At 39.4% G+C, this 17,634-nt stretch overlaps 1 protein-coding gene across 3 annotated transcripts; it reads left to right on the top strand.

The window, feature by feature from the left end:
• The first annotated feature begins 494 nt into the window (after positions 1-494).
• pias2 (protein inhibitor of activated STAT, 2) lies at positions 495-17,420 on the top strand. Of its 3 annotated transcripts, XM_028577410.1 has the most exons (15): positions 495-660; positions 2,183-2,269; positions 4,080-4,264; positions 5,029-5,116; positions 5,214-5,264; positions 5,650-5,740; positions 5,839-5,973; positions 6,113-6,218; positions 7,259-7,332; positions 9,948-10,108; positions 11,078-11,211; positions 12,286-12,481; positions 12,723-12,859; positions 12,942-12,979; positions 14,749-17,420. In XM_028577410.1, exons 2-15 carry the CDS (start codon positions 2,250-2,252, stop codon positions 14,965-14,967), a joined length of 1,635 nt encoding a protein of 544 aa, XP_028433211.1. In that variant the 5' UTR covers positions 495-660; positions 2,183-2,249; the 3' UTR covers positions 14,968-17,420. The 3 variants fall into 3 exon arrangements, with proteins under 3 accessions (XP_028433211.1, XP_028433209.1, XP_028433210.1); XM_028577408.1 differs by lacking the exon at positions 2,183-2,269 and having other exon boundaries at positions 4,077-4,264; XM_028577409.1 differs by lacking the exon at positions 2,183-2,269 and having other exon boundaries at positions 496-660.
• The last annotated feature ends 214 nt before the right edge of the window (positions 17,421-17,634 follow it).

Genomic DNA, 17,634 nt, shown 5'->3' with positions numbered 1-17,634 from the left:
GGAGGGGATCTTTGAATTTTGCTTTAAGATAGATGGATAGTTTAGCCATGTAAACATAAATAGCCAACAATATGAATTGTTTCCACCTTTTGGAAGCTGTTTTTTTTATCACACATGTATGCTACAAATCATAATTAACAGTTCAGTAAATATGATATGGTATTTTGAGTGCTTACAGCAGCCCAAGTGGAGGCAATATGCAAAGAAAAATCCAAATATCACAAGTTCACTGTTCACGGTCAATAAAATAGAATATGCTAAATGTGTGTAGTTTTGCATTTTTGAATGCAAACCATGATTTAAAAACATAGCAAATAACTAGTATTATTCCAAGTGCAGCAAAGCTAATATGACAGTCAAACTTTGCAAAAAAAAAGGCTTGGAGGCTTTTAGAAAAACAGCTCTTTGACTTAAAATCTGAACAGTGGAAATGGTGCCGCTTTGTAAATAACTGTATAGCAAAAAGTGCCCTACTAAGTAAAGACGCAGGTGGGCCACTGTTCTGTTGTTGGTTTGTGGCACACGCTTACTCTCCACACCGTGGGGTCCCGTTACCGTTACGAACCTCCACTCTACGGCGCAGCTGTGGCGTCACCTGGAAGTAGTCCTGCTGGGCGGGATGACCGGAACAACAAGATGGCGGAGAGTGAAGAGTTTCGGGTAGGCAAAAAGAAAAACACAGATTTTGCCATACTTCTGTCACCATTACAACATGAAACGATACGTTGTAAGGCATAAATTGGTCGATGTATGACTACCCGAGTGTATAGGCTAGGAGGATAGGGCATTGCCAGGCAGGAACGTGCACTTTCAGAGCAGATAGTTTGCATCTCTGTAGTTAGCCTTAATGCTAACAGTTTATGATAAGCCAGTCGCTAATAGCTCCATTGTTAGCTCGCTGCAACTAGCTGAAACCATTACTACATTGTATTTATTGTCTCTAAGTATGTGGGTGTTTAAAGCTGTTAGTGAAGTAATAAGTACTGTAGTATTAATGATAACATGTAGCTAATGTCACGATGGTACACAAAATTAGCCAAAATTGACGCTAGATATATATTGTTGTGTCTAAACTGTAGACTACTTTTTAATGTGAATAACTCCTTCCAAACACACAGCTGAGTGAATGTTTGCTGCTCCGTAGATCATTATTAGGTTGGTAATGTGTTTGGTAATCTAACGTGAGTTAAATTGATTAAGGAACGCTGGAAGCCATTTATTGGTGACCAGGAAATTTTGTGTTTGGGAATGAACAAAATGTATGTAACGTCAGTGGGCTACTTGTCACTTAAGTGAGTCACATAGCGTCACACTATGTCTAAAGTGTCTAAACAGTAAATAACTTGCAGTAACGTTAGAAAAGAGGTGGCCAAGTTCACAAACATTGGTTGTCTGGAATAACAACACCTGCTATGAATGCTGCTAAGAGCTAAAGTCCTGCCCCCTCCCCTGGCTGCTCCCGGTTCCTCCAGCAGCTGGGATTCACTGGATTTTCTTATAAAAAGTTATATCCATTAGTCTTAATGAACACCTGAAATCTTTTTTTTTCTATCATGCAAGTACAGCAGTAGATAACCATTTAGTGCAGGGGTGTCAAACTCAATTTCACACTGGAAAATGAGAATTACATCAAGGGCCAGACATGTATAGTTTGACATGCTTTATTTAGTCGAAAAGTCACATATCTTTGACTGTATTATTGCACGTCTCATATCTTTCTTACGGTTTGGTCGACATGATAAAACCCTTAAAAAGTCAGCAAAAAGTTGCTTAGCTATCAGAGAATTTAGCAAAACAATCATGTGACCACACATGACAACTCTCTGGTTCTGGGGGAATTGCAGTTTGAAAAACAGTTTCCTGTATTTTTGGTTTGGTGCACATCTAAGCTCGCTAAAATTGATTGTGAACCTAAATTGATATGTGGGCCAACTCAAAATTTGCGAGGGGCCGGGTTCGGCCCGCAGGCCTTGAGTTGGACACGTAGCTTAGAGTATGGACAGAAACCCCCAGGAACAAGGTTCAGTTTTTCCAAAAGACAGATGACGGATTGAAGAATAACCACCCCAAGGGGCTATGTTGGTGCGGGTGTGTGTTTAAACATTACATCTGAATCATTGTACTTTGTCATGTTTTCCATGATTTTATTTAATAATTTGTGATATCATCCTCAATATTTTAGATGCTTAAAGGTCACATATACTGAGGAATTGTAAGGAAAAAGGATATGCACATAAGGACAATCCAGCATGGAGCATTATATCGAAGGGTCAGTAGGGTTTCTTCATTGTTTCTTATTTTTCTGTAGGGGGTTCTTTTTAGGCACATTTTAAAGCTTAAGACATTTCTTTGCAAATTAGGTAGTTTATGTTTGTAAGTTATAAGCAGTTGTTCAGTGTCTGAATGTTGTCTTGACTGTTGTAATTTTGTATTTTTGGTCTTTTCAGAGCTGCACAATTAGGCTTCGAATTCTAACCACAGCTATTTTTGCTTAGTGTCAAATCCCAATTATCAGTAACCAGTTGATTCATTTAATAATCTCCACACTGACAGCAAATGTCAGGGAGAGATCTCTCCTCATGGTGGACAAAAGTCCTTCACATACATGACAAAAATGGACATACCTACCCTGCGAATGTCACATCTCTGCAATTCTACAATGTTAGCTTCTAAACCTAAAGAGCCTGGAAGGTGTAATTGGAAAAATTATAATTTGTTCACTAGGGCTGTCCTCGACTAAAGAAATTCTTAGTCGACTAACACTTATAAGATTTTGTTGACTAATCGATTAGTTGATTTAATTGACAGAGCTGTGCGCTTTGAGAGGTGGTTAAGACTAGAAAAGCACAATATAAATGTAGTTAATTAACCATCTGTAAAACTGAGTTTCTCCACAATTAATCCTGCAAAAGCACCACTTTAAATCTTGTGTTTACCATAAATGTACTCAGAAGTTTCTTGGAAATAAGTAATTAAGCATGAATAAGCATAGAAAATGACTAATGGACTAAAGAAATCTTAGTCGACTAAGACCAAAACGACCGATTAGTCGACTAAGAGGTGGCAGCCCTATTGTTCGCACAGATTAATACATTGTGCTTTTGAATTGAACTGTGTGCAAAAATTACTAATTCATACTCTCACATCCTTAATTGATTTACACAAAAATGAATGTTTGTGTATAAACTAACACAAGTAAAACAATTTTTGACATTTTAACATATATTTAAGTGATACCACTATGTTGTTTAGCAAGCAAACTGGCTAAATCTGTAGTACATCCACATATATCAGTTCAAAAATGAAACAAAACTTCCTAGACCCCAAGTGGCTCATTCACATTAAATTGTCTATGGTCTGACCAAATAGTCATTGTTAATGTTGCACTGCATTATGTACACAGTACACAGTGGTTTCTGGAGGCAGGCAATGTAATCAACAATGTCTTGTTTGGCCTTGATGTTGGCTTGTGTAGTGGCTTCTTGTCAGATCTTCATTAGAATAAGTTAGTGCTCGGCTCTGGTCTAGGGTTGGCAGTGGTGTTCAGCGCCTGCTTCATGTCTTGGTGTACCTATTTCTTCCGTTGTATTACACAGGATGTCAATGTCAATTTGATTTGTATAGCATGAACAACACATATAAGAAATAAGAATACACAGCAAGACAATCAACAAAAACAAACTAGACATACAAGTGCAATCATACAAATTCACACACACACACACACACACACACACACAGTCATTTAAACAAATGCCTGAGAAAATAAAAAGGTTTTGAGTTTGCTTTTGAATGTGGACACAATGATGGACCTCAAGTTTCAAGTTTGAGAGTATCCGAGCTTCAAGTGTTACTGTGCTTTACACAACAACAAATAGGGTTGTAAACATGAGCTTCTCCCAGCGGCTTTGCATTTGCTGCTGCAGTCCAGCCTTGCAAATCAAAATCAAGGAGCTGTATCACCAGCGGTACTCCAGGGTCATAAAAACCCCTGACCCTGATTTGGCGACCATAAAGTCCCTGTTGCCCTCTGATGTGAGAGGGGTAACTGTAGTGAACACTGCCATCTCTGTCAGCAGGAGTCAGTCCTGTAACCCAGACTTCAGCCTGTTGAGTGGTGGAACAGCCCTGTGGCACGACACCAAAACCAGCATGAATCTCCAGCAGCCAGCACCTCTCATCCCCCCCGTCCACCCAGATGTGCAGATGAAGCCCCTCCCCTTCTATGATGTGCTGGATGTCCTAATCAAACCTTCAAGTCTAGGTCTGTGGTCTTTTCTTTTAGGGATGCACCGATCTGATACTTATATTGGATATCGAACCGGTACTGACTCAAATAGTGGGATCAGGCATTAGTGACAATGGGGCTGATCTATTCAATTTAATTCTGTGTTTATATGCTATATATATTATACACTTGAATTGTGAGTACATAGTATACACAATATACTACATGTAAGTGTACTCACGTAAGTATCCGAATTGAGACATACCTTGTGCCTTTGTCTTCAGTGAAGTACTTGTCCAAATTCTGAACACAATCAGCCTTTGTGATGGCAGAAGGAATGAAAACAGTAGGCCTACTTCAGATGTAACTATCTTCCTGGTGGAAGCAAGTCCAATAAATGGCTAAAGTAAAAGTTTCAGTGCTTTCTAAGCAGAAGTTGTGAGTGTCGAGTGTATGGATGACTTTTGGATTACTGCAGTGGAATCATTTGAGACTGTATGAATTAGAGCTGGGCGATTTGTTTCCCTAAAAAAATCTGCGATTTTCTTTATAAAAAACTCGATTTATGATTCGATTCGATTCCCCCCTCCGAATCTGAATCGATTTGACCTACCAACTCAATTTTTAAATCAAATCAATTTTTTTCTGAGCCCTAGTATGAATGCAAATTTACTATTTGAAAATGTGAACTTTATGTTCTATAAAGGTCACAAATTACACTGTGTGTGTTGTGAGCAGTGGTATTTAAGTTATCTGGAGTGCAGCACTTTGTAATTAACAGTCATCATTTGTGTTTTCAGGAGCAAGTCCTGCACAGAGGTACCACCAAGAAAAATATTTCATCTTTGCCTTGACACCACAGCAAGTTCGTGAAGTATGCATATCCAGGTAGGACTAATTTGAAGAAAAGCTGAAAAGAAAAAAAAACATGCCCAAGAGGTAAATGATAAATATATTAAGTATGTGCAACCGTGTTTGTCTACAGGGACTTTCTACCAGGTGGCAGAAGGGACTATATGGTTCAAATTCAACTGAGGTGAGAATGCTCAAAGTTTTCTGACCTGTAAATAATAGACCTTGCGATTCCTTGCGAATTAAGAAATGCACATTTTAAGTGAGCATAATGGTTCAAGTCAAAACTCTTTTAAAAACATATTGAATAACTTGATTAATGTTTTCATGGTGACTCCAAACCTTCCTTCATGAATATTCGAACATCTTTTGCCATCACAGGTTTATTAAAAACACTACACATATACTGTAAATGTGGGAAACACTGGTTTAGAACATAGCACTAAGATTGCTGTCCTAACGGTTTTGCTGAACATATTTTGAACACGTTACTTAAAATTTGCACTTATTAGTCTGCTTATTTTCTTCAATGTGTATTCAGGCTCTCAAATGTTTCTTTGTTTTGTCAGGTTTTGCTTGTCAGAGACAAGTTGCCCTCAAGAGGATAACTACCCAAACAGTCTTTGTATAAAGGTCAATGGGAAACTTTTTCCTTTGCCAGTAAGTGCTAGTTTCACTCCAGAACAGTTCCAATTAAAAGCCAATCCAAGTCATGTATTCTACCATAAAGACCCTAACAAAGCATTTTATTCCTGTAGGGTTATGCACCACCACCCAAAAACGGCGTGGAACAGAAGAGACCAGGAAGACCTTTAAATATTACCTCCCTTGTTCGACTCTCATCTGCGGTACCCAATCAGATTTCAGTCACATGGGCACCTGAAATTGGAAAAGTGAGAACACATATGTCATTGGAACCTTTTCAGCTTTTTGTTTTTCCTCTTTGTTTTTCTGTGCTCAAGTTGGCCGTCATGTTTGCGCACTGTAACAGTGACTTCTCTGTAAAGGTTGTTGGATCATATTGTTTTTCAGACCTATTCTATGTCTGTGTACCTGGTGAGACAGCTGACATCACCACTGCTCCTGCAGAGGCTGAGGATGAAAGGCATCAGAAACCCAGACCACTCCAGAGCACTAAGTAACTACATAGAAAACCACAATGACTACATTTCAGTAATGCCCACTATACATTGTACAGCAGCAGTTTTACCTGGAGGTAGTCTTCACAAATCTAAAAATATTTACCTAACCTGAAAAGCACCGTCAGTATGGTTACATGCACACAAGAAACCCGTTTTCTCAGAAAAATCAGGTAATGCAGGTAATCAGACACTGTGTTTACATGCACTGTAGTAACATGGTTACTGGTTACTGAAAATCTGCATACACGTGCAGATCAGCCATCAATTGCTCCCCTGCGCATTCCTTACTTCTTTATCTAAATCTTTAAAATAAGGACATTTAGCTGCATGTGTTTGAGAGAATGTGTTGGAATTTTACAAATGGTGAGATGTTCAGCAACGGAAACTGACTTATTCAGACCTCTAGAGGCTAGTTGGTTGTTAGGGTTAGATTTGTGTGTGTTAGTCGGACAGCACACACGGGTGATGTCCCAGCGACACGTTCCATGTCCAGCAGCTTTGTCAGGTTCAAACTCCCATGTAAAAAGTGAAGTAGCTGCCGGTTGGGACACAGAGACACTGATACAGAAATGGAGAAATATGATTCATAATAATCCTAGCAGTTGGTATGATTAACAGTGGCAATTATAGTAACAATAAAGATAATGGAACTATGACTAGAAATAGTAGTTGTAGCAGTTCAGGGCTTAGCAGGGCGTCGAGCGTGTGATCATAGAGAGCATGGCTGTCCGTTATTTGCTACCCTTGGTGAGTAAAGCTGCTCCACCAAAACCTGAAATTGACCTGTCCATTATAAGAATAGCAAACCTAATGCCAACGGGACCCGAGACCTTAAGAAAATGTCTCTAAAACTGATTTGAATCAAGACACAAAAATCAACACTTACATTTGTTGAAAGCCAGTGAGGAGTGGATCCCTGGTGATGTCAGGTTTATGGAACTGGAAGTTTCTTTTAATTGGTTTTCATGTATTTTTTTGCCTTTTGAAATTAATCTTTTTGTTTCTGTTTGTTAACCTGTACTCCTCTGTGTTCCAGTTAAAGAGAAGTTGACAGCAGATCCAGACAGTGAGATTGCTACAACAAGCCTTCGCGTCTCACTCATGTGCCCGGTAAATGAAGAATCTGTCGACAATGTTTATGTGATTCCAGCAATTATTTGGACAGCATAAATTATAGTTTGTAGAGAAATGCGAAAATAATTGATACTCACAGTGGCCCTCATTTATCAACCTAACGTCGAAATGAGCGCAGAAATCATCTTACGACGTGTGATTCATGAAACGTTTGTATCACACCAATCAGAGCGTAAGAATGGTCGTACTTTGATAAATGCAGCGGCTGGAAACGATCGTCATTTAAATATCACGCCCCAATATATTCTGGGTTTTGAGGCCTCGCCCCTACAATTCACGACATGGCAAGATGTAATCCGGCTGAGAAGCGGAGATTGAAACCCTGATATCTCTGGTTCATTTGCACTAACGTGTGTACTTTTTGGCAGCCTGAAAACTGTTATTAAAGGCTGTAGAAAGAATGCAGGATGGAAAGAGATCACTGATGCGGTCAACAGTGTTGCCGTAGTAAATCGGACTCCAGCTGAAGTTTAGCCTATTCAATACATCCGTAACACATTTTCTATAGTCCTAATAGTAATATACAGGCTTCTATTGTAATCTCTTAGGCCTACATGGTGTAGGCTACCTATATATAAATAAACACACGGTAGCGGAGTTTATGCAGTGTCTTTTATTTTACTCGTGTTTTTTTTTCATGAGTCAGAACGAGGCAACAGCTGAGATAGAGTGCGTGTCCTCCCCGTGCTGGACCACCCCCCCGTCCCTGTCTCCTGACAGAAGAGTGGCTGGAAAAACAAACCGAAATAACTCGGTCAATGGCAGAAATAAATCATTCACTTAAGAGAAACGAAAACCTGAAGAGTAAATAAAAATAGTGTGCATCGTCATGTTTCCTGTATTGAATATCATTGCCAAACCTAACACTATAGGCTACCTTTTAAAAGCGAGGAATAATATTCGGTCTCCTTCATATAGCCCCCAGTTGGGGCTGTTCTGGACACTGCTCTCTGGGCATTGGGTCATCTGGCTCCATCTCTACATTTATGGCACCGTGTTTCCCTGCGAGATGTTGTGCAGAACCCCCCAGGCTAAAACAATGTTGCAGACTTTTTCTGCTGTGTATAGGGTCCAGACGTGAGATTTTATCGCAGCCTACACTCACGTTCAAATTGATAAATGCCAAGCTTTGCGTAAGAATCGGCGTACGCCCGTCGTACACAAGGTCATACGCAAGTTTCATAAATGAGGGCCAGTATGCGTTGTGTCAAAGGATCACTTACTTTCTGCTACAGTTTCTCCATTGTAATACCACTGGGGGACGCCAAAGTCTGAAGCATTCAATACATAACAAACCTTCACATGTAAAAGGCACTAAAACTTAAAATAATTAAGCGCTTAAACCAGAAGTCGTGTTCCACCGGTTTTGGCTGTTATGATTTAATTATTATTTTTATGTAAATGTAGCAACTGACAACAGTATCCATTACATCTGTCATCGCCATTATAAAAAATTCAACAACTTCACAGTTGTATTACGGAATTGTGTAAGAACCAAAAAAATCCTGCAAGCTGTTGATCACCTGGAGTCACTTTATTTATTCAGTAATTTAATTCAAAAATAAAATAAAGACATGAAACTATTTTATATATATAATATATATATATATATATATATATATATATATATATATATATATATATATATATATATATATATATATATACATTAAAGTTATTTTATTTTTACTTTATTGCAGACATAATTTTAATTGTTTCCTGATTTTCCCGTATATATGAGTGAGGAGCAATTGCTACAAATGTCTGTAAGTAATGCAAAATTAGTTATTTTTAGAAATTAGAAAATTAGTCGGCGCGTTTTTTTGTTTGTTTTTTTTACACCTTTGGCTGAGCATTATCCGCATCAATAAAGGCTTTTTAATATTTTCTTCAACAAACGTGCCTTGGTTTTCATGTTGTTCTGATACCAAATTAGTTGTGTCTGGTTGTCAGGACTATGGTTTAGGAGAGCTAACGCTAAATTCAGCTGAGCAACATTTCGGAGGAGCGGCTAAAATAAGAATAGCTGGTCCAACCTAAAGGTTAGCTCACCTTAAGTTAGGGAGCCTGGGCTGCTTTGGCTTGTTGCTAACATTGGGGCTAACCCCTTTAACTTTAATCAGTGTTATTTAGTTTATAAAACATTCCCCGATGCTTAGACCCCAGCGGCATTACATAGCATTACAACCCATAGCAGTGCAGATGTGTATTGATAATTCAGTACTTACCAGAACCGGTACCAATTTAGTAGCGGTTCTCGATACCCACCCCTAGTCATATGTTGATTATTAGTGGATATTGTGGCTGCCGTTAGCTATAATAGTAGGTTTGCTGGCTTAGCTGAATGAGTGACGATTGCCTACAATTACTGCTTATTTAGAATGTTATGGCATAAGCTCCAAGTTTTACACAGTACCAAATCTTCCAGGGACATACTGTTGGTGTGACATTCATGTTTTATGTGCATGTCTGTAAGACTTTCTGAAGTGCAATAACTTTGTATTAAGTTTTACCTAATGAATTTGTGCAAGGAACCAACCATGTTCTTCATAAATGAGTTGTGACTGAGGTCAGTATGTTTTGTCTTCCAGCTGGGAAAGATGCGACTTACGGTGCCATGCCGGGCGGTGACCTGCTCTCACCTGCAGTGTTTCGACGCTGCCCTCTACCTGCAGATGAATGAGAAGAAACCCACGTGGATCTGTCCTGTGTGTGACAAGAAGGCTGCATACGAGAGTCTCATCATTGACGGGTCAGTTCAACTAATTCCACCACTTCACATGAAGAATGAACTGCTGTTGCTCTTGCTAAGGCAGTTGTACAGTTAGTCTGGTGCCATGTTCTCATTACGAAAGTTAAAAGAACTCATCAGAACATGGCACCAGAAAAATCCATGCTTCATCCTAATAATTAAGTATACACAGAGTTTCTCACTATGGTTATTGGAACTCTACTCATTTAGTTTTATGTATTTAACCACAGATGTCCTGATCCGATCCTAAGTATTGGTATCGGGGCCGATCCAGGCATATGTTAATGAGTTGGTATCGGCTAAAATAAATCTGATCCTTTCTTTACTCTAATCTGTTTTGTCCACCTCAGCCTGCTAGTGTTGCAGTGCTGCTCTCCTTAATGACAGCCGGGCATATGAGAATGAAAATGAGCATATGATTGTGAAAATGTATTTGGTTGCACCCATGATTGACTATGTTCTGACACACAGGTTGGCAAAATTTGCGAAGCTTTGACAGTTACAAATCTGTTCTTGTAGATACTGACTGTTGCTTTGGTTGATGGCAGCCCAAAAAAAATAAACCGTTGGGTTTGTGTGCTCTCTGTAGCCAGTGTCTGCTCAGCCAAAGATTGCTTATGAGGGAAAAGAAGCATCACTCTGTAACACTGCTGTATTCACAACTCCAACAGAGTGATACATCTTCTCTTTGGCAGAACACGTCATGTCAATTTCAGGAGTCACATTCCTCCAGGTTAACTTTCCTTTGTATCATATGAATAATGTAAGCTCATCAAGTTAACAGTTTTCAACCAGGATCAAGCAGTATGTCAAAAATAAGGCATGTCAAATTTAGAATGTATCAGAGATACCCAATATTAAAGCTTCAGGGCCAAAAAAAACACCACCAAAGTCAATCTGCTCGTGTGAGAATTTAGTGTCAAATAATTATTGCATAATGGTGATTTAAGTGTTATGTTCTTTGTTCAGTTTATTCTTGGAGATCCTGAATGACTGCTCCGATGTGGATGAAATCAAGTTCCAGGAGGATGGAACCTGGTGTCCCATGAGACCAAAGAAAGAGTCAGTCAAAGTCCCCTCTCAGTCAATTCCAAAAGTTGAGAGTAAGTACATCATATTTTATGGGATACATTTTTTTATTGGTATTTAGTACATAACATTATATAAGGTGATGTTACATGTTGATGGATCGCCAATAAAGTATATCCACAAATGTACATGCATTCAATAATATAACACTAATGACCAACTACATGAAAAAACTGAATAAAACAAAACAAGTAACAAAATAAATTTGAACCAAGAAGAAAGAATAATTTCTGCCTCACCCTTCCCTCATCCCTTAAACCTCTCCCTTTTGGATCCATTCAGTCATTCAACCTTTTTTTTATCCTCGAGAGACCAATGAGGGCGATGAAGCAGAACTTGTGGTGTTTTTCTGCTGTTATCCTGACTCAGGGATGCATTTTACAAAGTCTACAGACTACCACGTTGTTGTTGTTGTTGTTGGCATTAAGAGTAAAATACGCCCACACTTTAGAAGACCGTGTGCGAGCCCTTTTCTCAACGTGTTGTTGAACTTGCAAGGAATGCACTGTTGCTGGAGGCAGCCATGTGGTTTTTTGACTTTATGTAATTCATAACGTTGACGAATCGTCCCAGCCCTAGTGGACATACCGGTTATTTGATATTTAAGTAGAAATGACTTTAGTTATAATTGAACCAAAATTTTCCTTTGATCGTTTTAGTGGAATGTTGGAATAAAACAGGTCTTGTAACCTGTGGGGGTGCACGATGTTCTCTTCCATAGGTCTCCAAGACAGAGTAAGTACATCATCTTGATACCTGGGCAAGGTTTGAATTGATCCTACCCACAAGTGTCATGTGTGTATCACAACCTGATGTATCATAAACACATCAATGAGCCATAGTGTTGCACTGGCTGACATTACCATGAACACACACACACACTGTAGGACACCGTTACTGATTAAGTAAAGTTTGTTAAAACTATGGTACCAGTTGTTTTAGGAAATTACTGAGCCTTTTTGAAAATAATTTTAAAAGATATATATGTCTTATGGCATATTGTTGGTTTTGGTCTTTTTATGGGATTTGTTGACAATAAGACGAATCTAGAATAATACTAGCCTTAACCTGGAACCTTTGTCTTTTAGCCTCAGCTCCTTTACGCCAGTCTTCAGTGGTCACCAACTCTACGGAGCCCAGCTCCACCAAGAAGGCGGATGTGATTGACCTGACTCTGGAAAGCTCCTCCTCCTCCTCCTCCTCCTCTGATGAAGAGGACACAGACCCTCCACTGAAGAAACGCTGCGTTTACATTTCCAAGAGCGAGGATATGCATGCGAAGGGGTGAGCAGGCCTCTCTGTGTTGTTTACTAGAACCATAGACAGAGCTGGGTGCACCAGCCTCGTTCCTCAAGAAAAATCCATAGTAGTATACCGTAATCACTTTTCTGTTTTACTTTTGCCATTCAGTGACTTATGTGACAATGCTGGACATTAGACATTAAGTGTTATAATGTTTGCTGTTTTCTTGGATGGATGCAATCTGGAGCACACTGTTAAATAAAAGTTTGCTGTTTTCTCTCAGGGTGTTGACCTACCAGCCCACTGTGCGCGTGCCAAACGTCCAGGCCCTGGATCCGTCGTATCTGACCTCTACGCTCGCTGACTATGCAGTCCCCTTCCACCCATCCACCCTAGCCACCATCCCAACAGACATGCAGAGTGAGTCAGTGGATAGGGGGACTGTAAGCACTATCACAACTTGGAATTGTTAATAATCTGTTTTTTCCCCCCCTACCCATAGGTCTGGATTTGTTTTCCTTAATTCAAGCAGATCCTCAGGTATGTTTGTTAAAGATTTCTACTGTTAAAAGATGCACTATGCAAGATTCCTCTAATCTTATCAAACCAGCAACCCTAGCAGCTACAGAGAATAGCCTCCAACTGCTGCTTAGACACTGTAGGCTCACCTCATTTGTTTAGACAACAAACAAAGCACACTGCGAGCTGGTAAACATGGATATAAACAATACTGGTTTCAAAATACTTACAAAAACACCTTTGCAAATGTTTTATAAGGAGCGTATTTGTTAGGCCTTAAAAATACTCATAACCAGTGCAATAAACACACCAGCACTTTTTGCACATAGCACTTTAATTCTTAGTCACTTTTTAATAGGTAGTATTGTCTGTGCAGTCATGTGTCCTTTTGTTTTCTAAGATGTCTTATGTTGATTTCATGTTGATTTTAGAATGGTTTCTCTGTTACATGTTTGTATTCTAAAGCAACAGATTATAGCACTATACCCAAGACAAATTTCCCCTCAGGGACAAAAAAAGTCTATTCTAATGAGTTTTGTTGATAAGAGATACACTAATCACTTCACATTTAAGCCTGACTAGAGTTCTTGTGGGACTGAGGTGGTTAAATATGTTTGATTGTAATTTACCCACAGTTGATGAAATGAATAGGGGTGTGCAACTCTCCCTTATAAGACGATCCAATACGTATGTGTACGATACCGTTGAGGGGCGATACATTTTAATATGGATCAATTCAGTGCGATTCGATGTTAAAACGATTTGGTGCGATACAATGACATACGATTCAATCTGATGGATACACTTAATATTTGTATAATCTACACACATTGATTTCTTATTATACATAATTAAAATTCTATAATAATCAATCAATAATCAATCAATTCTATAAATAAGCTTTGCCTACCTCAAATAAATATATATTTTGTGAAAGGGACCAGAGAATAATAAAGCCAACTTATCTTAGAGACAGTATCTCAAACACAGGTCCACGTTACACAGTCATTGTGAGCACTCCAATAATAATTGTATAAAGTATTATGAGAGTACACATGAGCACAATAATGCTGTTGTGAGCATTAGCATGCGGCTAATGGACTTTTGTGTAACTGAACGTCTTAGAACATATAAATGTCACTATAAACTTAACACAGCCAAATACATATTTATACATATTTATACCAGTCTGCTCACATGTTTATGAACACACACATGGATGGAGGACTCACAGACCGCAGCTAGTACAATTTACAATATCCACGATGTATTCTGCTAACTCCAAAAATGAAACCTATAAGTCGGCACGTTCTTTTCTGCAAACCCAAACAAAGGCACTGATTGGCTGATCGCTGCCACCCTGAACATGAATGACCAAGTCCTTAATCACACAAATGGTGAGGCTTTTTTTCCCAGTCACACATAAACACAGCCGTCTCTATCAACAGCATCGCGCACACTGCAGCAGCTTGGTTGAAATTACAGCAAAGCTTCAGTCAACCAATTCGTAACATTAGAACCGGGCCATCAGCCGAATCTTGGTCCATTTAGACCGATGCAGGGGTCCGTGTATCGATGTAGTCGTATCTGTGATAAAACAACCGGAAAACAATTCGTAGTGGGGAATCTTTACACCCTTAAAAATTAAGAAATAGAGATTGTAGAAACCATACATTGGATTGGAGAAGTTGTATTGTAGCAGTTTATACTAAATAGTAATACTGAAGGGTTCAGACATTTCAGTGGACTTTAATGATGTTGATCCTGATCAACTCGTCTTTCCTGCTCAGCATTACCGGCCACAGATGTTTCTGGACAACCTGACGAGCAGCATGCAGAGTGCAGCCGCAGCCAGCACCAGCTCAGCCCTGGTGTCCTCCTCCAGCAGCCACTACGACACCAGCAGCCACGCCGCCAGCTCCCTCCACGAGACCCGGGTCATCACAGGGGGAGGGGGTGCTGGAGGAGGGGCTGACAGCGGCATATCAGATATAATTTCACTAGACTGAGCCACGTCTCACTGGACCTTTTCAGGCCTGTTTTCTGTGGCCTTTTTAGTGTGGACTACGTGTACATGCCATGTTGAGTTTTACACAAGAGCACCCAGATTGGTATACATGAGTTCTTTGATGGCCTGGACATTTTCATGATGTTAAAAACTGTATCCAGGCATGTTTTCTTGTTTTTTTATACTTGCAAATGGGTTTGGCATCCTATCTGCTATGGTAGGACGATAAATGGTTTGATGCCCAAGGACAATATTGTATGTCATTGTATTGTCATTTCTCTTGAAGTACTCTTGACTTTAACATTTCATTTGGATTCTGATTTGGAAATATTCTCATGTGCTGCCATACTTACCTTAATCACATTCGATCTAAACAATGGGAAGGATTTAGCATTGGTTAAGTCCAATTTTCCCTGGTGTTTTAGCCTTGGTTTAGTGCAATATTCACTGTTGTTTTAGCCTTGGTTTAGTCCAATATTCCCTGGTATTTTAGCCTTGGTTTAGGCCAATGTTCCCTGGTATTTCAGCCTTAGTTTAGTCCAATATTCCCTGGGGCACGTTTAACCCCGACAAAACAGCAAAACGTTTATTTAAACTGAAATGTAATTGTTTAGTCCAATATTTTCCCATTGTTATAGCATTGGTTTAGTCCAATATATCCCCAGTGTTTTAGAAATTGGTTTAGTCCAGTATTTCTCCATTGTTTTAGCCTGGCTTAAGTCCAACATTTCCCCAGTGTTTAACCTTGGTTTAGTCTCTGTATCCCTCTGGTTGCTCTCTTTACCCACCACTCAGAGTCTGCTCTGTGCCATTGTGTGTCGGGCAGGGAGCAGACACTCGGTGGTATCGGTGGAACTGGCAATCCTTTCACATTACAGGGAGTCATTTTATTTTAGTCTTCTTATAAAAAATATTGCCCGGGGAACTTTAATCAGTAGTATGCCATCGTACAGTATCATTATGACATGAGCAGCTTTTGGCCACCAATATATAGGTGTAGAAATATTACAATAACCCTTCCATGCTCAGCTCTGTAGAGGTTTTTCTGGCAGAAAGATGTCTGTTATACTTTTTTCCCCCAGTTGTTCCAGTGTTGGAAATATTTAGAGCATTGAACTCCTCATTTATACCGATTTGTTTCTTTGAACATACATGGGACTCTGACTTCAGCCTCTCCTGGCCTGGTTAGCATGGAGCAGAGTCAGGACGGATGGAAGACGAGCGTGAACTCACTGCTCTCAGCAAGACTTTGTTTCACACAACAACCATGCAAGCAAACTAATGGTTAGATGAGAGACTGATAAACATACTGTTGACTGTGAACATGGTCGGCAGGTCAGTAATTGAGATGTTTTCATTGGTTCTGACAGCTGTCAGTTCTTCAATGAGGTTGATTACAGGGCAGCTTTCATGGCAAACCAATGTAAAATGTTCCTTTTGTCATTTAGTCAGAGCAATAATAATTTAACTCATGTTTGGTTAAATAAAGTTGTAAATGTAGTTCAGATACTGCATAAATAATTCTAAGCTGGTATGCTCTGCCTCCCAAATTGGATCCCTTTTTTTGTGTATGGTCGGTTTATTGGCTTATATAAGTTGTAAACATGATTTTGAAGAGAAATATACTTAAAGCAATAGTTCAGAACTCAGGCGATTATGCTTATTTGCGGTGATAGAGATGTCCAGATGGATATCAATCTAATTTCTGTAAGTACAGACCTGGAGTCAGGGCATGGTAAGCCTAGCTTAGCATGGCTGGAAGCAGGGCACTGTCCTACTGACACCTTCAAAGCTCACTGATGAATATGTCCCATTTGTGTGCTCCTTACACAAACGGAAGTGTATGAACTACAGATTGTGTTTGCCCAAAGCTAGCTGTCTCCTCCTCTGTCCAGTCTTTATGCTAAGCTAGGCTAACCACGTCCTGACTCCAGCTCTGTGCTTAAAACAGACATGAGATTAATATTCATTTTCTCATCTTATGCTCAGAAAGTCAACAAGTGTAGTTCCCAAAATGTTAACTGTTCCTTGCGTTTATCAGTTTTGACTCGCATACGAATCAACTTTATTATCAGTTTACACTGAAATTAATTTTGTGTTTCCAAGCAGCTCCGCTCCAAAAAAAAGAAAAGTACACACGTTAGACAAGCATGAGACGGTTCAGTGAATTTTAACGTAATGTGAATGAAAGAATATGTTTGCCTCAAAGTTGGTGCAAAATATCCGAAAAAGTTCATGCTGCCAAAAGTCAGATTATGTTCTCTTCAGTTAATATTTAAAAGTCCTCTCTGTAATTCCTCTGAGTGCTGGCCTCTGCTGTATTTCTTTGTTGTATGTTGATGATGCTGTGTGTTAGTTTGGGATGGATGTACATGAACATTTCCTTTCTCAAAGTTGTCACCACTTAGTACGATAAAGAAGGATACACAAGGCAGCTACTGTATCACACCTACATTATCTTATCTGGACTGCTTGCTGTGCATGTGGACTAACGGCCATCAGGAGCTCAATCTCAGGGACCTACACTCCATTTTTCTGGGCTTGGCGGACTGAGTGAATTAAAATACCAGTGCATAGAAACAACAGTTAAAATCCCTAACTGAAATACAGATGGTGATGTAAAGGTTGGGCTAATGTATAACATCAATGTATATGTTTAAAGTGATGG

This window comes from Perca flavescens, chromosome 5, assembly GCF_004354835.1.
Source record: "Perca flavescens isolate YP-PL-M2 chromosome 5, PFLA_1.0, whole genome shotgun sequence".
In the NCBI taxonomy this organism is placed as follows: domain Eukaryota; kingdom Metazoa; phylum Chordata; class Actinopteri; order Perciformes; family Percidae; genus Perca; species Perca flavescens.
This window is presented reverse-complemented; position numbering and strand designations above follow the sequence as displayed.

Coding starts and splice junctions, on each gene's coding strand:
- pias2 (XM_028577408.1), top strand. CDS start 620: ATGACCGGAACAACAAGATGGCGGAGAGTGAAGAGTTTCGG. Junction 5,117..5,213: donor CGTGAAGTATGCATATCCAG/GTAGGACTAATT, acceptor GTTTGTCTACAG/GGACTTTCTACCAGGTGGCA. Junction 7,333..9,947: donor GCGTCTCACTCATGTGCCCG/GTAAATGAAGAA, acceptor TTTGTCTTCCAG/CTGGGAAAGATGCGACTTAC.